The sequence below is a fragment of the Humulus lupulus genome, chromosome X, assembly GCF_963169125.1.
Source record: "Humulus lupulus chromosome X, drHumLupu1.1, whole genome shotgun sequence".
NCBI lineage: Eukaryota > Viridiplantae > Streptophyta > Magnoliopsida > Rosales > Cannabaceae > Humulus > Humulus lupulus.
The window spans coordinates 20,638,297-20,661,184 of NC_084802.1; the positions used below are offsets into that span (position 1 = coordinate 20,638,297).

The window sequence follows — 22,888 nt, forward strand, 5'->3', positions numbered from 1 at the left end:
GACAATTACACGAAACCCAAAAATGCCCTTTCCTGGCTAACCGCCACCTTTCTTTCCCTTGAATTTCGGGATTTTCAAAAAATCATCCATGTTCTTTTTCTTCCCTGTGGAACACGCGCTCTGACTCTTTAGTGAAGGTCTTAATACTTAGTTTCTTGTCCTTAGATATCCGAGCTCATCCCATCGAGCTCGTGATCCTTACATGCATGGCCCTCACCATTTTTTCTTTCTCGTTAGATGTCACAGAATCCGGAAAGACGGTGGGGGTCATTACAAGCAGTCCCTTACGAGCCCAAATCTCCGAGCCCGGAATCGGTCTTTGCCCGGAACCAACGTCGGATAAAAGAATACGAACTTGCGCGCGAGCAGGAGGACATTCGAGCCCACTACCGTCGTCAGATAGACGAGGTCATTGAAAAGAAGAGAAGAGTTCTTCGGGAAGCCATCTATCCGGAGCCCAACCCTGGACCTAGGCCAATTCCCCTCGACCCAGCGTTAAAAGTCACGGTTGCATACCACCCAGGGGAACTCCAGTTTTCCTTAATGGCGGAGCCTTCGTCTTCGGAGCCTAGGAGGGAGATGTTTGAAGCCGAATTCTACCAGAGCTCGGTTACCACCACCGACCAAATAACTGATATCTTGGCCCTCCATGGCCTTGGTTCGTTGGACACACTGAAGTGTCGAGCTCCGACAAGGCATGAACGGAGCTGTTTCGCTCCCGGGGGCCACGATTCCAGTGTGAAATACGCGGCCTGGAGCCAGGAACATATAAGGGCAGGAGCTTTGCTGCCCCTGAAGTCCTTTTTCAGAGACTTCATTGATTTCGTTGGGTTGGCTCCATTCCAACTCAACACCAACTCATACAGGGTGCTGTCTGCCCTGAGGTCCTTATTCCACGAGCTGGGGTGGACAGGGCCTTCACCCCAAGAGATTTTATATCTCTTTTGTTTGAAGAGTAATCCCTCCCGAGCTCGGGGAGGAGATGGTTTTTACTATCTTTCGAGCTACCCCAAAGAGACAAAGATCTTTGAAGATCTTCCGAACCACCCTCCTGACTTCAAGAAGGCTTTTTTCTGGACAGACGGTCTGTCCCCGTCTCGACACCGTTCGTTCAGGCGGATTCGTAAGTGTTCTCGTTACTTTCTATTTTTAAGCTCGAAATTTTAGCCCTAAAATCCATATTTAGTTGAAGTGTACCTCGTCTTTCAGCTAACTTTCAGCGTCCCACCCCTGACGAAACAATGAAAGAGCACAGAGAGGCTTTGCTCCGACTCCCATACGGCAGGAGGTCTCTCTCATTTCTATTACATGAGGACAAGCTACGAGCTTGTGGGTTGTTGGGACAGGGCCAGTCAACCTCTGACTGGTCCAGTAAAAAATATGAACGCTGGGAGGAAGTGCCACTGCCCACAGGCATCCTTCCTCCGAGGAGAGAAAGGAAAGCATCTCTCCCAATCCGCTCGAGAAGTCCGCGGTCGGGAAATGAGGCCAATGACGAAGCCTCGAGTTCGGACTCCGGAGGAGGTAAAACCCTTCCTACTTCGCGAATGTGGTCCCCCACTTTGTTAAAACACAGGCCCAATAGACTAGTCTCGTGCCCACAGGATAGATACCACTTCTACATATGGAGTTGGGTAGATGACTGTGTCCATAGGTTTGATAGTGGGCTCGGGAAATATGATACCATGTACACCACGAACGAGGTGTGGAATGGGATAGCGGTGCAGTATGGGACCAATGACTATAGGGACCTCTCGAGGTTATCACCAACTTATAGGGAAGGCACTCCCCCCGCCTCTTCTGAAGACGGGGGAATTTCATGGTCCCCAAGCTCGAGCTTGGGGAAGAGTCTCAGTTAGGTTTTTTCTTCAACTGGTTTACATCTTTTCCCAAAGTTATTATCATTGTTTAACTCACTGTCATTATGCAGGTGCCATGAATCCCGACCTCGACGCCGTGCTCTTTAGTGATGGGGGAGCTGGCGCCCAGAAGAGCAAACGCCCGAGGATACCAAAGAGGCCCGACCGACAGTCCAAGGTACCTAAACGTCACGAGACGACTCCCACGGCCCAGATCACTGCGAACACTTCCAAGGAGCCGACTGCCCAGGTTGATGGGTCAGGCCCTACTGCATCCATCTCGCAGCTTCCCACCGAGACCCGGTTAATAGTTGTTCGGCCTCCGAAGAAACCTTCTACCTCAACGGTTCAGCTGCCAACGGCCCGAACTCATACTGAGGAATATGTACTTGATGGCGCCGCTGGGACAGAAGGGGCGATTCTCAGCTCGGACGTCCTTTCTCGGGTGGGTCAGAGCTTTTTTGGCTTTGGTGCCGACCACTGAGACCTCGTGCGCAAGGCCTCGGACTGCAACACTCTTTATGAGAAGAGTATCGAACTCTCCGCCGCGGTAGCCTTCTCAACTCTATTTAGAGTATTTATGTCTCTGATTATAATTCTGATAGTATGTTTGTGTTTCAGGCCCTTGTTGTTTTAGCACAACTCAACTACAAGCTGACCAACGAGGTGCAAACGAGCTTATCTCTGGCTCAGAAGTCGAAGGATCTCGAGCTGAAGATGGCTGACGAGCTCAAAGACTCGAAGTCTGAACTTGAAAAATTGAAGACCCGTCTCGAGGAGCTTGAAAAGTCAAACGCTGAGCTCGAGAAGGCCAATGCCAAGCTCGAAGAGGAGAAGTCTGCCACCCTCGATTTCATGGAGAGCGAGAAGACCCACCTCCTGAATGAGTCTAAGGAGCAGAGGGAGAAAGCGGTCGACTAGGCCATGTACAAACTTTGGGCCGACAATGCCGAGCTTGACACCAGCTTCCTGGGTCCTCTCGAAGCCACATATGTTGAGCGGTGGAATGCCCGTCTTTTGGCAAGTACAGCTGCTCGAGAGGCGGCCCAGCAGGATAGTCATGCTATTCGTCCTGAGGGATCCGGTGCCACTGATGCTGAGAAGGCCAAGGAGACTCCTCTTCCTTAAATCCGATCTCGGAGAAATTAGTTATCGGGGCTGCGTCCCCTTATGTAATTATTTTATGCCCATGGGGCTGATACAATTTCTTTAACCAATTCTTTTACATGCTTTACATTTCTTGGCTCGAAATATTTTGCACATTTTTATAATTGATGAACCGGTTATGTTTATTTACGCATACAAACATAGTTTGGATTTAGGCTCGAAATTCGATGCCTTCATGCATAGTTTATTCGAATTATCCGTTTCCGACCTCGTTATTTATCAAGGTCGGATATTTCTTCAACCATGAACTCGAAAGTACTTATATGGTATGTAATATGAATGATTTGGTTATCTTTTTAGTCACTTTTCCTCTTCCTCAGTATTTTGGCTCCGAGGTTACGAGTTTGAAACTATTTTTCTTTTTAAGATATTCCAGCCTCGATCTCGACATATTTCGCAATAGGTTTAGGTTCCCATTTATCATCGATCGATAATTTGGCTGGTTTGTTCCAAACCTGTTAAGCTTGCACATCTGGTTAACCCAAACGTTTTAGGCTTTTGGTAGTTCGGTTATGTCCGAACTATCTAAGCCCGCGTATTTGGTTATATCCAAACACTTAGTATGTTTTTGATAACTCGGTTAAGTCCGAACTATCTAAGCTTGCTCGGTTAAGTCCGAACTATTTAAGCTCGCGTATTTGGTTATATCCAAATACTTAGTATGTTTTTGATAACTCGGTTAAGTCCGAACTATCTAAGCTTGCTCGGTTAAGTCAGAACTATTTAAGCTCGCGTTTTTATTTATTATTTTTTATTTTTTAAGCTGGTGGTATGTATACCAATGATGCCCCCTTAATATCCTATGAGTGTGACCATAGGTTATTAAATTAAGAGAGATTGCAAAAATAAAAAAAATAAATTACATGCGAAACAAAGTAGATATGTTATTCAAAAACAAACTAACAGATAAAAAATCATGGTTACAGGCAACACTTTTCCTATACTATTGATAATAAGGTCTAAGGTGTTCGCCATTCCATGCTCGTGGTATGAGGCTCCCATCTAATCTCGCAAGTTTGTATACGCCAGGGCGGATGACTGATTCTATCTGGTATGGTCCTTCCCAGTTTGGCCCGAGTACTCCTGCTGCTGGGTCTCGGGTTGCTAAGAATACGCGTCTCAATACCAGATCTCCTACTCCGAACTTTCGATCTTGAACTCTTTTATTGAAATATCTTGTGGTTCGTTGCTGGTAAGCAGCATTTCTCAGCTGAGCCTCCTCCCTTTTTTCTTCGATCAAGTCTAGGGTTTCTTCGAGCTGAGTATGATTGGAGCTCTGGTCGTAAATCTGAGTTTGAATCGTTGGAATTTCGACCTCAATGGGCAACATTGCCTCGCAGCCGTATGCTAGAGAAAATGGTGTATGTCCAGTTGATGTCCGAGCTGTAGTTCTATATCCCCAAAGGACTTGAGGTAATTCCTCAGGCCATCGTCCCTTTGCTTCTTCCAAATTTTTCTTCAAAGAACTTTTGAGAGTTTTATTAACGGCTTCGACCTGACCATTCGCCTGAGGGTGAGCCACTGACGAAAAGCTCTTTAATATACCGTTCTTGTTACAAAAGTTGGTAAATAAGTCGCAATCAAACTGGGTTCCGTTGTCAGACACAATCTTTCTTGGCACTCCATATCGGCATACGATGTTCTTTACCACGAAATCTAGGATCTTCTTCGAAGTTATGGTCGCCAATGGTTCAGCCTTCGTCCATTTTGTGAAGTAATCAACCGCGACCACAGCATACTTTACTCCTCCTTTGCCAGTCGGGAGCGAGCCTATGAGGTCGATGCCCCACACCGCAAAAGGCCATGGGGATGTCAACATGGTCAGTTCGGAAGGTGGAGCTCGGGGTATCGTGGCGAATCTCTGGCATTTGTCGCACTTTTTCACGTACTCGAAAGAGTCCGTTTTAATGGTTGGCCAGAAATATCCTTGGCGTATAACCTTCTTGGATAGGCTATGCCCCCCGGTATGGTCTCCGCAGAACCCTTCATGAATTTCCTCAATAATCTTCTTTGCCTCGGGAGGAGTTACACATCTGAGCAATGGCATGGAATACCCTCTTCTGTAAAGCCTTCCGTCCAGGATGGTGTAACGAGGAAGTTGATACATTAGTTTCCGAGCCTGATTTCGATCTTTTGGAAGAATTCCATTTTCGAGGTACTCAACTATCGGGCTCATCCAGGTCGGCTCTGTCTCGATCATACACACATCTTCCTCGTCAGGCTCAGTAATGCTGGGTGCTGACAGGTGTTCTACGGGTACAACATTCAGCTCCTCTTTTTCGGCGGAGGTGGCGAGCTGAGCTAAGGCATCTGCATTTGAGTTTTGTTCTCGGGGAACCTGTTCGATTGCATAAAACTCAAAAAACTCTAATGCGGACTTTGCCTTCTCCAGATAAGCTGCCATTTTTGTACCACGAGCCTGGTATTCTCCCAAGATTTGATTAACCACGAGCTGGGAGTCGCTGTAGCAATGTATAGCTTTGGCCTTGAGCTCTTTTGCTATTCGTAGTCCCGCAAGTAAAGCCTCGTACTCAGCTTCATTATTAGATGCTTTAAAGCCGAACCTTATCGCAGAGTGAAATTTGCTCCCTGCAGGGGTGATCAGAATAACTCCTGCCCCCGCTCCATTTTCATTTGATGACCCGTCGACGTAAAGTTTCCACAGCTCGTGGGCCGTGGTTGTTACCTCGTCGTCGGCTATATCGGTGCACTCCACTATGAAATCCGCCAACGCTTGTGCCTTAATGGTCGTTCTCGGATGGTAGGTGATCTCGAACTGTCCGAGCTCAACAACCCACTTTAGGAGTCGACCAGACGCCTCTGGTTTAGACAAGACTTGCCTTAATGGTTGATCTGTCAGTACATGGATAGGATGTGCCTGAAAGTAAGGGCGGAGCTTGCGAGATGAGTGGATTAGACTGAGGGAGAGCTTCTCCATCAGTGGATATCTTGATTCTGCCCCCAGTAATCTTTTACTGATATAGTAGACGGGTTTCTGTAATTTCTCTTCTTCTCGTACGAGCACCGCGCTTATCGCGTGTTCGGTAGTTGAGAGGTATAGGAATAGTATTTCCCCCGTCTCAGGCTTCGATAGGATGGGCGGTTCGGCTAAGTGCTTTTTGAGCTCCTGAAAGGCTAGCTCGCACTCATCTGTCCAGTCGAACTTCTTACTTCCTTTTAATAAGTTGAAGAATGGGAGACCGCGGTCCGTTGACTTCGAGATGAACCTGCTCAAAGCTGCCATCTTGCCAGTCAAGCTTTGAACATCTTTATGTTTCCGAGGCGAAGGCATATCGATCAGGGCCTTTATTTTGTCGGGATTAGCCTCGATCCCACGAGAATTGACAATGAAACCCAGAAATTTTCCTGAAGACACCCCAAAAGTGCACTTCTGAGGATTCAACTTCATGTTGTATTTTCTGAGCACGCCAAAGCACTCTTCGAGGTCATCAACATGGTTCTTATTAAGTTGAGACTTTACAAGCATGTCGTCAACATAAACTTCCATGTTGTTCCCTATTTGCTCTGAGAACATCATGTTTACGAGCCGCTGGTACGTGGCTCCGGCATTCTTGAGTCCGAATGGCATGACATTGTAGCAGTAGAGCCCTTTATCTGTGATGAAGCTCGTATGCTCTTGGTCGGGGGCATGCATGGGAATCTGGTTATATCCAGAATAGGCATCCATGAACGACATCAGACCATGCCCCGCCGTGGCGTCTACGAGCTGGTCAATTCTCGGTAGGGGAAAACAATCTTTCGGGCAGGCCTTGTTGAGGTTCGAGTAGTCAATGCACGTCCTCCACGTCCCATTGGGCTTCGGGACCAACACTGGATTGGCCACCCAGTCCGGGTAAAAAGCGTCCCTTATGAAATTATTTGATTTCAGCCTGTCCACCTCCTCCTTTAGTGCTTTCTTTCTGTCTTCATCCAGCTGCCTTCGCTTTTGCTGCTTCGGGGGAAAGCTTTTGTCTATATTCAATGCGTGGCTTGCTACATTAGGGCTTATTCCCACCATGTCAGAGTGTGACCACGCGAAGACATCCTGGTTTTTCTTCAGAAAGCAAATTAATTGCTATTTTGATTCGTCCTGGAGGTGTTTCCCGACCTTCATCTTCTTTGAGGGATCAGCTTCCTCGAGCTGAACCTCTTCGAGCTCTTCCAAAGGTTGGAGGTCAACCTTTTCCTCAATCCTCAGATCGATCTCCTCATCAATTTCTAAAACTGTCCCATCTTTATTCTGTATGACAACGAGTGCTTGAGCGCTCGTTTGTTTCTTTCCCCTCAAGGAAATGCTGTAGCACTCCCTTCCTGCCAATTGATCTCCTTTCAATGTTCCGACTCCGCTCAGAGTTGGGAACTTAAGGGCTAGATGCCTTACAGATGAAACTGCCCCCAGCCCGACCAGGGCGGGTCTTCCGAGCAATACATTGTAGGCAGATGGTAACTCTACTACCACGAACTCCATCATCTTGGTCACCGAGACTGGATAGTCTCCCAAGGTCACAGGGAGTTCGATGGACCCCATACAGGCGGTTCCTTCCCCAGAAAAGCCGTACAACGTGGTTGCACAAGCCTTCAGGTCGCGAAGGGAGAGTCCCATTTTTTCTAGTGTTGCTTTATAAAGAATGTTAACTGAGCTCCCATTGTCTATGAGAACTCGGCGCACTCTTTTGTTGGCAAGCTGTAGGGTGATGACAAGTGGATCATGATGAGGGAACTGGACATGGGAGGCATCTTCTTCGGTGAAGGTTATAGGTTGAGTTTCAACCTTTTGGCTTTTTGGTGCCCTTGGTTCGGGTTCATAAGGAGACCCGTCCCCTGTCTTCAGCTCATTCACATATCGCTTTTGAGCATTTCTACCCCCTCCTGCGAGATGAGGACCTCCTGAGATGGTTATTATGTCCTCTCCATCTATCGGCGGAGGCCTGTCTTCTTCCCGAGATCGGGAGTTATTATTCTGGGCTGCCGGAAGTGCGGCTACTTTCTGGCTTGCAGTAGTTTGTCCAGTACTTTGGCTTTTGACATACTGCCGGAAATAACCTCTCGAGATCAACCCTTCGATCTCGCCCTTCAGCTGTCGGCACTCATCAGTTGTGTGTCCGGTGTCTCTATGAAACCGGCAATACTTGCTGGAATCCCTCTTGGACTTTTGATTCCTCATTGGGACCGGACGCTTGAAGGGGACCTGGTTTTCATTAGCCAGGTATATATTTTCCCGAGACTCGTTGAGCTCGGTGTGTACTTTATATACGGAGTAATACCTTTCTCCTTTCTTTTTCTTTCCTCCTTCAGCCTCGGGGTTATTTCCCTCGCTCTTTTTCCTCTTAGAGGGATTCACTGAGGTAGGCTGTGAAGCCGCTGGGTCAGCCGAGGTTGAGGCGGAGTTAATGTTTATCATTGTAGTTTCGGTTTGCGAGGTTGCTTTTAGCGTTGACCTCGCCTCCTCTACATTGACAAATCTCTGCGCTCGCTTGTTAAACTCGGTTATTGACCTCACCGGTTTCCCTTGCATGTCATCCCAAAGGGCACTTCCAGGTAACACACCAGCTCGGATGGCCATCAAGTGCCCACTGTCATCCACGTCTCGAGCTCGGGCGACCTCTAGATTAAATCTTGTCAGGTAGCTTTTCAGTGTTTCGCCCGGTTGTTGTCGGACGTTAGTCAAAGTGGATGCTTCGGGCCTGACTCCCATCATAGCCCGGAACTGCTTCTTGAAGTCTCTAGACAATTGATCCCACGAAGTTATAGAATGTCTCTTGTACTTCTCGAACCAACTCTTGGCAGGTCCGGCCAATGATGTCGGAAACAACATGCATTTGAGCTCGTAACCTACGTTACTGGCTCTCATAATAGTGTTGAATGTACTCAAGTGGCTACATGGGTCGGTTTTTCCTTCAAACGCTGGGACGTGAGGAATCCGGAACCCTTGAGGAAACTGAGTGTTAGAAATATTGGGAGCAAACGGCTCGAGCTCCTCATCAGAGTCCTCGTATCGACCACTCCCTCGCTCATTCTTCAAAAGCCTAAAGGCTTTTTCGAGCTGATCAATCCTTTCTTGGACTGGGTCCTTAGGGGGTGTCTGGAATTGATAGTCATTCATCGCGATCCCAGGCTCGCGTCTCCGTGAGGGATCTCTACGCCCGTTCAGATGATTCCTTAGATCCGGATTTGTCTGATCTCCTTTCCCCCTGCTCTGATTCAGATGATTTCGCAGGTCAGGATGGCTCTTGTGATTTCCAGTATTTTTACGACCCCGGTCGTGTTTACTGACGGACCTAGTTTCTCCGGACTCATCACTGGTGAAACTCATTGATCGGTCATATCGTGGTGGATCCTTTCTACGTCGCCTTGTCTCCGTAGTGCGAGATCGGGACGTCTGACTCCTCTCAGATGCGCGCCTCTCCGCCCCTGGAACGTCTCTCTGTTTCCTTGTCTTTCCCCTGTACGCCCTTGATCCTGATCTCGACCAGGTTGAGCGTTTCTGCGGGGAGGTGAAGGATATCTTATGGGAGACGGAGGGAACCGTATAGGTGACGGTGGTTGTCGTCCTTGCCTCGGCCTGGAGGGTCCAGAATTTGCCCGAGATGGGCCAGTTGCGTTCGGTGCACTACCAGGAACCTGAGTCCGAGCCTCGGCAGGAGCTTGGTTGTTCTCAGTTCCTGCAGGCACTTCCACAGGTGGATTAGGCGGGACCCGAGCTCGGGTGCTCCTCTGAGGCCTAGAAGGAGCAGATGGCTCTGTTGGTGCTGAAGGTTGTGCTGGCCTCCTTGTGGCAGCATTTTTTCGTGGACGTCCACGGGGCCTCCGGGGAGGAACGTGCACGTCCCTTGGAGGAGGGACTTGGTCTTCGCGTGGAGGCGGGGGCTGAGCCACCTGCGCCTCTGCGGCTAACCTAGTCAACTCCTCATTACGTTTGTTGGCTTCTGCCAACAGCTGTTTCAGCTGCCAATTCTCCAATTCTACAATAGGGACATAACGCTCAGGGTTATAGTACATGTCCTCATCCCTTGGTTGTGGAGGTGGTCCCCGGGAATCAGAGGACCCACTCCTTTCATCAGCGTCCGGGTTCTCCATTGGCTGTTTTCCAGGACGCCTTGGGTAATTTTCTTCAGGAGTGTTCTGATTGTTTGCAGCCATGAATCTCTCAGGGATGGATGCTTGAGGCTCTCAATGAAAGCACCAAACTGTTGACGCCGTTTTTCGTCAACAGATAAAAGAAGAGAGCACGCAAACAATTAAAGACAATGACCAAAAGAAACAAACGAATCAAACACGGTTTTTTTACGTGGTTCAGCAGTTAAATCTGCCTAGTCCACGAGTCTCTGTTATTAACCTCAAGATTATCTCTGAACAATTCTTTAGCATGAATTCTATAGAGTTTTCTCTCAAGCCTCAGAATTTCGGTCCTTTACAATGGTGCATGCCTTCTCTATTTATAGAGAAGGATGCAGAATACTATCCCACATATTTTGGGTAGTTACTCTTTTGTGAATAAAAATAAATGGCTTTAGATGCCAATAATCAGATATAAAAGGAAACGTCCCCCAAAGATTAGGGGGCGTGTAACTGTATTAAATAATATCCCACAATTCTTGGGGATTTACATCAATTAATGAGGGCTACATCTCATAGTTATAATACTTGTAGATATTCAATGTGGTTATAGCGTATTTTCAAGGCTCCAGCGTTTCTGGTCTCATGTCATTGTGCGAGCCACTGACATCTCCCGAGCTAACGTTTCTTTCGAGATGGGATATCGAGCTCAAGAACCATGCTCCGAAGTTCCTGAAGATGAAGGTGTTCTCGGAGCCACCTTTCGAGATCGAGGTCATTTCGAGATCACCGCATTCGAGATCATACATCATACTTTGCAGGCTCGACTTACAATCCTAGATCACTCTAATCCTCACGAGACCATTTGTTGCGAACTCAGCTTTCGAGGTCATATTTACTATGGCTCGAAATCTGGGTATAACAGAGATAAATTGAATAAAAAGTTATATAAAAAAATAATGCTCGAGAAATTAATAAAAAATAGGGATATTTGCATCATAACCCCATAATCGTATGGGTTTGTTGCATATATACCCCCAATTAAAAAATTTCCTAATGAAACCCCCAAGTGTTACATTTTTGTTGCAGTATAATACTTTTAACTGTTCAGTGTCACATAGATTCGTGAAGTGCCAGCGAAAATACACGTGTAACACCCTATTGGGTCAAGTGTTAAATAGTTAATCAATTATTTTAAAAATAAATTTAATTAATTAAAGAAAAAAAAAAGGTTTTGAAATTAAAAATTAAAAACTAATTAAAATCTTATTCTTTAACTCTAAATAAACCTTCATTAAAACAAAACTCTAAATCAACCTAAATTTGTAATTTAAGTAATAAAATATAAATAAAAAAACCAACCTAGTACTTGATCTCACCCTCACCATCTATGCTCCTCACAAAATCATAATTATCTTTTAAAAAAAATGAATGAATGTATGTTAAAAAAAAGTAATATGGTAATTTTATTAACTTTATCTCTGTCAATCAAACTTCAATTTTAATACTAACAGGAGATTTATTATCATCTCCAACACTTTTCCATACTTGATACTCGATACATCCTTAGATAGAAAAATATGAATAAAATAATGATGCGAAATAAAGTAACGACAGACAAAGATTTGAGGAAAAAAAATAGTAAGATTGTAATGTGATTAAAAAAAAAGAGAATGTGACGATAATAAAGAAAGTTACGTAAAGAAACTGAATTGAGAAAAGAAAAAAATTGACGAAAGATAGATTGGTAATTGAAAATAATGACAAAAATTAAAAATTAAAGATAGAAAAATTATAAGAGATTGAGATCTTAATATAGAAATATTTTTTAAAAATATTTAATTTTGTATAATGCAACAATCTTAGATATTTTATTATCTGTTATAGTTTGTAAAATATGATTTAATTACATAAAACTACTATTTTTGTTATATTGAGAGTTCTTCCTACTATCATTCAAAACAAAACAAAAACGTGAAAAATGGTGAGTACCTCAAGAAGATCTGAGTGAGCTACACAGGAAGAAACTCCACAGAGCAGTGAGGGGTAATTCCGTAATTTAGAAAAGTACATCTAATCATATTTATTATTATATTATTATTAATTTAATTCAGTATGCAATGCATGATGCTTGATGATGGATATATATAATGGTTATGCATATTATATATATATATATATGATATGATATGAGTATGTATGTGAGAAATCTGAGGAGAGAGAACGAGAAGAATAGGATTTGACTTCATTTAGAGAGAGAAAGAGAGAAGAAGCAGAAGAAGAAAGAGAAAAAAAAAAAAAGAAAGGGTAAAGAGGTAATGGAATGAGGAAAATTCAATCCGATCGAATACAATTTTGACGTCCGCTAGACAAACACACTCAGTCTTTCTCTCTCTTCTCTTCTCTCCCTCTCCCTCTCTTCTCTCTCTCCTTTCTATCTGTGATACAGCGAGGTACAGGGCCGTGTGTTTGTGTGTACTCCATGAGAGAAAAAAGAGGAGAAGAAATATACAGCTGAGAAACCCTAGAGTTGAAACTACTTCAAGAAGAAGAAGAAGAAGAAGAAGAAGCTGAGCTCTGGTGTATTCGTTATTTGAGTTTTGAAGCATAAGGGAGAGGAATCCGAGTCTGTGTTTTCGTCTTTTAATCAGCTTGGATTGGAATATCTTTTGGCTTTTATCTATTGGTTGAACTTTTTTTTTTTTTTTTGGTTCCTACTCCGGGTGAGTTCATGATAGTCTGTTATTTGTTTTGTTAGCTTCGTTTTCTTGTATATGTGGAGTTCTGGATCGTTGATTTGGGTGTATGAAGGGTCCGATCGAAGCGGTCTTAATGTGTGCTTTTCACATTTTTTTTTTCTATGGCTGTGGTTGTGCTTGTGTTTGTTCTCTAGTGTGGTAAAGTTTGTTTTTTTTTTCTCTTTCTTTTTGTTTTACACTTTGTATTGGGGCTTATGGGAGTGTAATTTGGGTATGAAGTTGTGAAGTTGAGGTTTATATCTTTATTGTGTTTGTTCAATTTGGTATAATTTATTTTGTTTGCTTTGGTTTTTTTTTTATGTGTTTAGTGTTTTGAGGTTTAAAGATTTGGTTTTTGGCTTAGATTTCTGATTTGATTTGTGATTTTGTTCAGGGTTTTGGATAATAGAAGTGAGGGATATTTTAAATTGGAATCTTGGTTTGGGAGGGAGATAGTCCGATTTGTTGATTGTTTGGCATTTTGTGTTCAATGGTTGAGGTAACAGTGGATCTGGAACTTAGTATATTAAACAGAGATTCACGCGACAGCCGGGGGAAGATTGCTTGTTTTGCGGAGATAGTGCAACTCTAGAATGTTCAGAATCAAAGATTGTTATCTGGTTTTGGCTTGTTTTGGTGTCTGGCTTGTGTTATGTAAAACTCAGCACAATATGCTCTGGCACAAAGCTTTACCATTTCTGTTGGTGCACACTGATGAGTCTGAAGCCTTTGGCCTTGGATTTTGGGTTGAAATACTATCTGGGCTGAGCTCTGTTCCCTGTGCTCTGAAACTTGTTATGTAATCTTAGTTTATTCAATTTATGTTTTAGATAATTAGTCTTACTTGGTTCACCGTTTGTATCTTGTGGTTTTGAGAAGAGATGGTACCTTCAGGGCCGACCCCTCCCATTGGTGGTGCCCAGTCTGTTCCTCCTTCGCTTTTGAGATCGAATTCTGGTATGTTGGGAGCTCAAGGTGGTCCACTACCTGGACAGACAGCTTTTCCTTCCCTTGTCTCACCGCGAACTCAATACAATAATATGAATGTGCTTGGAAATGTTCCTAACGTTTCTTCTTTCCTAAATCAATCGTTTGGTAATGGAGTTCCAAATTCTGGGCTTTCTGGTCCTGGAAGTGGCCAGCGTGGGGGCATTGATACAGGGTCTGAGTCAGATCCACTTTCTTCTGTTGGCAATGGAATGAACTTCAATGCTCCTTCATCAACTTATGTTTCACCAAATATGCCTAACCCTGGCTCTTCTGGTCAAGGTCAGGGTCAATTTTCTAATGCTTCTAGTAACCAGCTGTTATCGGATCAACAACAGTCTCAACAGCTTGATCCTCAGAGTTTCCAACACGGACAGCCGCCAATGCAACAGTTTTCTTCCCCTCACAATACACAGCAACAGCAACAACAATATCAGGCTATGCGAGGAGGCTTAGCTGGGGTTGGACAGGTCAAGTTAGAGCCCCAAGCGAACGATCAACATGGACAACAGCAGCTGCAACCCCAACAACAACAGTTGCATTCCTTGAGAAATCTTAGTGCAGTGAAGATGGAACCACAACAACTACAGACTATAAGAAGCTTACCAGCGGTGAAGTTGGAACCCCAGCATTCTGATCAATCGTTGTTTATGCACCAGCAGCAGCAACAACAACAACAACACCAGCAACAGCAGCATCAGCAGCAGCAGCAACAACATCAACAGACACAGCAATTCCTCCACATGTCAAGGCAGTCCTCTCAAGCTGCTGCTGCTCAGATTAACCTTTTGCATCAGCAAAGATTCTTACAATTACAGCAGCAGCAACATTTCTTATCGACAATGCCTCCGCAACGGTCTCAATTACAACAGCTTCAACAGCAGAATTTGCCGTTGAGATCTCCTGCTAAACCTGCATATGAACCTGGGATGTGTGCAAGGCGTTTGACAAGTTATATGCATCAGCAACAACAAAGGCCTGAAGTACGATAAGCTGGAATTCTTTTTCCTTTTACTATTTCCTTCAGTATACATATATTTTTTATAATCATAATGGCTACTTTTCACGCAGGACAATAATATTGAATTCTGGAGGAAATTTGTTTCTGATTTCTTTGCTCCCCATGCAAAAAAGAAATGGTGTGTTTCTATGTATGGAGCTGGTCGGCAAACAAATGGTGTTTTCCCACAGGTATGCTGCTGCCGTACTACGTTATGACATTTTATTGCCAATGATAGGTTCACCCCAAATGTGATTATATTTTCTCGTCTTTTTAAATGCTCGTGCACTTGAAGATTTACACAAAAGAAAAAAAAAACCATAGTACATCTACTGGTGGATATGAGTTTTGTTTGTTTCTAATGCTTGTTGTTGCTCACTGGTAATTTCCAGGCTGGTGCTAAAAAAAATAAAAAAAGTTGTTGCTCACTGGTAATTAAGTTAAATTTTACTTTCTAAATTTGCAGGAAGTATGGCATTGTGAAATATGCAATCGAAAGCCTGGCCGTGGGTTCGGTACGTTACATTACATACATTTTTGAATTTTAATGCTTATTGCCTATTATAACTGTTGATTTTATGCTTGATGTTCTTTCAGAAGCGACAGTAGAGGTTCTCCCCCGGCTTTTCAAAATAAAGTATGAAAGTGGTACTTTGGAGGAACTTTTGTATATTGATATGCCCCGTGAGTACCACAATTCTTCAGGCCAGATTGTCTTAGACTATGCGAAGGCAATACAAGAAAGTGTTTTTGAGCAACTTCGTGTTGTTCGTGATGGCCAACTACGAATAGTTTTCTCTCCTGACCTCAAGGTTGTGTTCAGAAAAAATGTTTTCACATATCCTTTGGCTTCACTTCTTTAAAGGCGTTACTTATGTATGTTCATTCTTAATGCCAGATATGCTCTTGGGAATTTTGTGCAAGGCGTCATGAAGAGCTAATCCCTCGAAGATTGTTGGTACCTCAGGTAACTTGCTAACAATTTTTCTTTACAACAAAGGAAGCTCTAATATCTTAGTGCGCTGAAAAATTCAAGTAATGGTCTTGTGGATTTATCTTGGCTTTGAGTAGATACCTGTATATGAATGGGTGATTGATAGACTATTTGAGTGGGTTTTTAATTGGTAACACTAACAGGAAGACACTTAATGATCAGGAGGAGTAATCAGAATGAAAGGGAACTTTAGATGGGTTTTAGTTGATTTAATTGGAAGTGTTTGAGATTGCAGTGAAAAAAATGTGTTTAATTTGTAGAATGTGTGTATATAAAATAATAATGTGTTTAATTTGTAGAATGTGTATATATGTACTTTTTGCAAAAGAAATAATAATGAACAGCGTTCAAGTGTATTGGCCGTGAGATTTTGAACAATTTTGTTCTTTATATTATATTATTATAAAATATTTGTCAAAACTGAAATCAGTTTTAACGGTTTTTAGTGCTTTGGCATGGCTTTCAATGTCTTAACTTAGCCTAATGGGGCCTAACTAGCAGTGTTTGGATGAAGTGCTATAAGGGTTTTTTGATATTTTGATGACCTCCCAAGTTACATTACTAAACAATTATGTGTTTTGGAAGTTGTAGTCTCTTCCAATGCGGTAAGAAGTTTCCATGCAAATGATTTTTTATATTTTTCCATGTCTATCTTTTATGAAAACGAAAATTCCAACTTTTTTCTGTTGATTCACCTTCATCTTTTGACATTTTTTCTTTTAAGAACTCAAACTTCATTGATAGTTCTACTTTTAGTTTTAGTTTTATTTTTCTTTCAAAATACATTATCCAAACTATATTTTAAATGCTATTGCTATTTTCCTTTCTATATTTGGAAGCAAAATGTACAAGTTATTCCAACTGAACTCATAGCAAGAATATTTTTTTTCCTAAATAATTTTGTGATGATGTTTTACTATTTAGTGTTGTATTTAATATTATTATTATTTTATATAAAGTAGTTACCAAGGCATGAGTAAAGTAGTGTGCTTCTTGCTTGTGGACATATTTTTGAATCTATAAGAGTGAAGCATATAACAAAATTTGGGGACTGGTACTGAGTATACCTTTTCCTTTTACTTGGGTGTTCTGTAAATTAAATATTTATAAAAAAATTGTGTATATTGGCTAATAATTTGACCTATACAAAAAATCTAGAATTGAATTATAGTAGAATTTGGATTTCTGAATTCAGTTTTGTTCATGTTGATTATAGTCAGTAATGATTTGGATTCACACAACCGTAGTTGCTGATATATTAATTAAGATGTGGATTCCCTTGTAATTCTTTTTGGAATTAAGATATGGATGAATATGAATCATATGGCATTTTTTGCTGTTATGTTAGTCAGTGGTGGCTAATGTTTATTTTGCTGTACAGGTTAGTCAGCTTGCTGCTGCAGCTCAAAAATATCAAACAGCTACTCAAAATGCTTCTTCCAATCTCTCACTTCCAGAGATGCAAAATAACTGTAATATGTAGGTTTCTGCACAGTTACCCATATGATAAATGTATTTTATTGATTAAATTTTGGCAGTTAATGAATAGATTCTGACATTTCTAAATAGGGCAAGTATTCTTAGCTTAGTTCTTTATAGAATAATGCATTTGATAATGTTTTTCCAATTTTTCTCAAGCTCCCTTGGGTATTTTACTTAATTCTGTAGTAGGATTATTTATTTTGACATATTTAGGTCTTAATGTGAAGTAGTTCTAGCTGCTTTCTATATCTTCAGTCTCTGTGTTGGATAATTTTCACACCAATAAGGGTCACGTATTTGTTTAGATCATTGGTGTTCAATTTGTTACGACTCCTATGCATTATGACTTTAATGATTTGACTTGATTTTAAATGTCCTGACTGGATTTAAATGGGGCTAATTGTATGTTAGGTTTGTGGCATCAGCTCGCCAATTGGTGAAAACTTTGGAGGTGCCGTTGGTGAATGATTTAGGCTATACGAAGAGATATGTACGCTGCTTGCAGGTAATTTTTTCTTTAAAGGAAAATGTATATCATTAGTGTTTCAGTTTTTGTTTATGATTGTGACATTTAATTATTTGTGGGTGTGTTTTGGGAATCTGCTAGATTTTGGTGAGATATCATTAAATGTTATCAAGACACAGTGCCAAAAAGTTTCACTTTCACCTTTATGTCATCTTTATAGCACAGTAATATTTCAAGTAGTTTCTTTTCACAAGTTTGGAGTGTCCAAACAATATCATATAATATCTCATATCACTTGTATTTTAGTTACAACCATCTTTCCAAACAGGTTTACGTTTCTAATACTTTGTGAATGCATATTGAGAAAGACTTAGAAATGTTATAATATATGACCAGACTCAACTCTAAGACAACTTTTACATTAGTAGCTTTTTGGTTACTGTTTTATTGATTTTTTGTTTTTTCCCTCTCTTTTAAATTCTAATTACATTTATGCTTGCCTTTCAGATTTCTGAAGTGGTTAATAGTATGAAAGACTTGATCGATTACAGTCGAGAAACAGGGACAGGACCTATGGGTAAGTTTAATGCAATCTAATCCTGTTTAGATTTAATTATCTATTATTTTTTTCGTATGCATACTTTTTTAAAGTTGAGATCTACGATTGCCTTACTCCACTTTTCTTTTTATTTATAAATTAAGCTTATAACAATGTGCAAAGAATTTGGTTGCAGAGTAGAAAGTTATGTCTACTTTATTATTCATGTTATGTCTGCCATTTGCATATCACATTTCCCTTTTTTTTAAAAAAAAAAATAATACTGTTCAGGGATTTGTGTGAAAGTTAAATAGCTTGGGAATTTAAGTCTGAAAATGTCCTCGTGAAATTTATCTGTGGTGCATTGATAAGTTTTAAATAACTGCTATGGCCAACTCTGTTACACAAATGTTAATGTTAGTTTACAAGTGAAGTTGCACTAGTGGCCAACTCATCAATTTTTTTCTTGGGAAAAAGGTCAATCTTTATAGTCCAACAAAGAATCAACCGAATAATTTATTAGCTGTCTAACATGAGTGACTCTCCTCCACATAATTTAATAATAAAAACAATAAAAATTCATGCAGGCTTCCCTCACAAAACATTGACATGATATTGTATTCTCTCAATGTCTTTTAACAACTTGAGCCAACCAAGTTCGTTCAGTTATTGGATTAGATTTCTTATGAGAATAGTTTCATTCTTGTTAGCATGCAGTTTTATATTTGCTGCTTATCTTTCTCTATTTTTCAGAGAGTTTGAACAAGTTCCCTCGAAGGACTAGTACGCCATCTGGGGTTCACAGTCAAGCACAACAATCTGAAGAACAGCTACAACAGCAGCAGCAACAACAGCAACAGCAGCAACAACAGCATCAGCAGCAGCAGCAAGCAATGTCCCATAATTCGAACGGTGACCAAAACTCTGTTCAAGGTACCATGCAACTTGCTGCAAGCAATGGTGTGGCTGGTGTAAGTAATGCTATGAACACAGCTTCCACATCTACCTCTCCAAGTACCATTGTTGGGCTGCTTCACCAAAATTCCATGAACTCGAGACAGCAAAGTTCTTTGAATAATGCAAGTAGCCCTTATGGAGGTAGTTCAGTGCAGATTCCATCGCCTAGTTCTTCTAGTACGATGCCACCGACGCAACCTAATCCTTCGCCATTTCAGTCACCAACACCTTCATCATCTAACAATCCTCCACAACAAACATCACATGGCGCCTTGTCAGCTGCCAATCACATGAACACCACAAACTCACCCGCAAATATGTCCATGCAACAGCCGGCTCTTTCTGGTGAGGCTGATCCGAGTGATTCACAGAGCTCTGTTCAGAAAATCCTACATGAAATGATGATGAATAACCAACTTAACAGCACAGGAGGTATGGCCGGTGTTGGATCCATGGGGCATGATGTAAAAAATGTGAATGGTATATTACCAACAAGCAACAACACAGGTATAAATAATAGCAACTGCCTAGTGGGGAACGGCATGGCCAACACTAATTCGGGTATGGGGGTTGCAGGATTTGGCAATATGGGTGGCGGACTTGGCCAATCCGCCATGGCTAATGGAATTCGAGTTCAAATGGGAAATAATTCCATGGCAAATGGAAGGGTAGGAATGCCGTCTTTAGGTCGAGACCAGATGATGCATCATCAACAGCAAGATTTGGGAAACCAGCTGCTTAGTGGGCTAGGAGCTGTTAATGGGTATAATAATCTTCAATTTGATTGGAAACCATCCCCTTGAGAAAAAAAGCTCAATGTGAACACCTTTGACATTGTGGTCCTTGATTATGGCCTGCTTGTGCAGCCTGAGAAATTGGCAGAATTGCCTGTGGGTGGCCCTGTGGGAGATAGATGGTCAAAAACAAGAGCTGCTGATATATACTTAACAGGGCTGCTCTCCCACTTTGTACTAATCTGAAATTTATATATAAGAAAAGGAAAATCTGGTGGCTGGTTGTGTTGCTGATGAGGGCTAATTTTTCTTGTGGTTTTTTTTTGGTACTTTTATATATTCTTTTCCTTTTTTTTTTTACTTTTCTTGATATATTACAGTAATAGATTTTGCTCCTTCCAGTCTCTTTGTTTTCCTTTCCCCCTTGTGTTAGCGGATTGGACAGGGCATATGATTGACCAAAATAGTATATTCTAGCAAAACAAGCTTTGTTTTTCTTTTGTAGCTCTTTCAAAAGATATTGCTCTAATTCCAAATTTAATATTTATATATATATATTTGACCAAACAATAGAGCATAATAGAGGTACATATTTATTTTATATATTCATTATACTTTTTTTGCAAGTCTCATCAGAATTTAGTTATTGGGGTTTGATTCAACATCACAATGCAAAGTGATTTTGAGTGTAATTAGAATAGAATCCAATAAGGCTATTATTGCCCCCCCCCCCCCCCCCCCCAACAAAAAAAAAATAGAAGCTGAAACATAAAAATTCATTTGCCACATCAAAATAGTAAAAAAAAAGGTGTAATATTAAGAGATAATTTAATCAGAAAGGTGGAGATAATTTTAATTAACTTGATATTTCACTTCAAACAATTGTCATCGATGTGAAGGGTAGGAGAACAAACCACCTAATAATAATATTGCTTAAAAATTTGTCGCCTGTACTCATATATTGTGTAGTTGTAGTGATTTTCATATTGCTCACCATAACAACATTTTTAATAAATAAATGACAAATATATAGACAATTGAAAATTCATCAGAAAATATGGGTCAAACATAATAACAATGAATATGTATTTATACTTTTTTTCTTAAAAAAGAAAAATATAAGCACAAAGACAGGTTGAGAATAATTATTGATGTTTGTGTTTGTTACATACATACACTGGTTGTGGTTGTACTAAAATGTTTTGGGGTGTTTTCACTGCTCTACATATTTGTCAATGGTAGCAGATAAGGTGGACTTAGGCACTGCTCCAATGACACTCTCTTTCTTCTCACCATTCTTGAAAAACAGCACTGTTGGGATGCTTCTTATTCCATATTGTGTGGCAATGTTGGGGCTATCATCAGTGTTGAGCTTGAAGCAATCAATCTTGCCGGAGTACTCTTTGGCCAGCTCGTCGATCACCGGCGCAATCATCCGACATGGTCCACACCATGGTGCCCAAAACTCCACCAAAACTGGATTCTCACTTGCAATCACAAGGTTGTTCCAACTTGATTCTGTCACCACTTGAACTGCATATAATGTTAGATTAAATATCAGATCAACATGTACTTACTAAATTTCTTTTATCTTTAGTCTTGGGTATGTTTCGGTTTGAGGAAATTCCTTCTTGTATTATTATTATTATCATATCAACACACATATTTCCATGTAGTTATTTGAATCTTGAATCACACACTCACTTATTAAACCTCTTGACCTAATATGTTACCTTTTTAAGAAATCTACTCATATATTAACTCTTTTATAACATATTTACAATACAAAAGAAATACCAAGAATTGAAACATGTAATAATTATCACATTTTATAGAAAACTAAACAAAATCATAAGATTTGAATTGGGTTTTACTTCGAATACACAATACTATACATAAATATATAATGATATAGATATATATACCTGTATTTAGAGCTTCACGAGCTTGGCAAACGAAGAGGGATTTCCTGGATGTGGTTTTAGAATAACCCAAAGAAGGGAAAGACAAAGCAGATTTCTTCAAACCTTTGTTGAAACTTGGTAAATTAAGCTTTTCCCTTGAAGAAAATGTACGAATATGGCATTGTACAGCACCACCAACTCTTGTTGTACTCACCTGCAAACAGTTCCCCAAGGCCATTCTAAAGAACTATCTCAATATTCAGTTTTTTATTTTTGGGCTTAATGGAGTTCTAAAAAGAAAAAAAAGGAATGTAAGTGTTTGTATACCTGGTGGACAGGTGTTTGGTGTTGAGATTTGTTCTCAATTTTAGATATGAAGATTTCAAAATCTAAAATTGGGTTTTCTTTTTATTATTTTTATGTATTTATTATAAAGTGGATATAATGCTAGGATTTGTATGGTGCTAACAAGTGCTTGAATATATGTGGACAATACTTTTTTGTTTAATGAACCCCAATATGTTTAACTATAGAAGAACAAAATAACAAATATATAAAAAAATGTATCCTTCATAGCCCTTAAAATTGCCCTAATAAACTTATTTGAAGTGAGGAAAATTCCAAATGGTATAAAGAAAAATCTCCAGGGCATATATAATAGTGTGGTGGTGTGGCTACAGACTTCTTACTTCTTATCCATATTGGAGCATAAAATTGGCTATTTTCTTCTTTGGTATTCATTCATTCCAGTTATTTTCATCATAATTAATGCCATATTCCACTGTAAAGAAATTATTAAAAAAAAATGTATATACAAACAAGGTAGACAATTAATGAGAAAATGTTCCCTCCCTCTATCTCTTTCAATCCATTTTTCTACTCATTATAGTATTTTCTTATCTTAACATCTTTTTACCTGCATTTTTTCCTATTACTTTATGATTGGCATGTGGCTTTTGGTATCAAGAAGATTACCCTTTTCACATACTATTTTCAGATAAAATCT

At 40.8% G+C, this 22,888-nt stretch overlaps 2 protein-coding genes across 2 annotated transcripts; one reads left to right on the forward strand and one right to left on the reverse strand.

Annotated features, from left to right (window-relative positions):
* The first annotated feature begins 12,328 nt into the window (after positions 1-12,328).
* LOC133806972 (transcriptional corepressor SEUSS) lies at positions 12,329-20,478 on the forward strand. Its single transcript, XM_062245067.1, has 10 exons — positions 12,329-12,805; positions 13,215-14,790; positions 14,879-14,998; positions 15,274-15,322; positions 15,405-15,619; positions 15,706-15,774; positions 17,183-17,280; positions 17,695-17,788; positions 18,257-18,326; positions 19,041-20,478. Exons 2-10 carry the CDS (start codon positions 13,702-13,704, stop codon positions 20,045-20,047), a joined length of 2,811 nt encoding a protein of 936 aa, XP_062101051.1. The 5' UTR covers positions 12,329-12,805; positions 13,215-13,701; the 3' UTR covers positions 20,048-20,478.
* A 569-nt stretch (positions 20,479-21,047) lies between these two features.
* On the reverse strand, positions 21,048-22,262 carry LOC133806974 (thioredoxin M-type, chloroplastic-like). Its single transcript, XM_062245068.1, has 2 exons — positions 21,904-22,262; positions 21,048-21,511 (listed from the first exon to the last, which is right to left on the reverse strand). Exons 1-2 carry the CDS (start codon positions 22,118-22,120, stop codon positions 21,192-21,194), a joined length of 537 nt encoding a protein of 178 aa, XP_062101052.1. The 5' UTR covers positions 22,121-22,262; the 3' UTR covers positions 21,048-21,191.
* Positions 22,263-22,888: the final 626 nt, after the last annotated feature.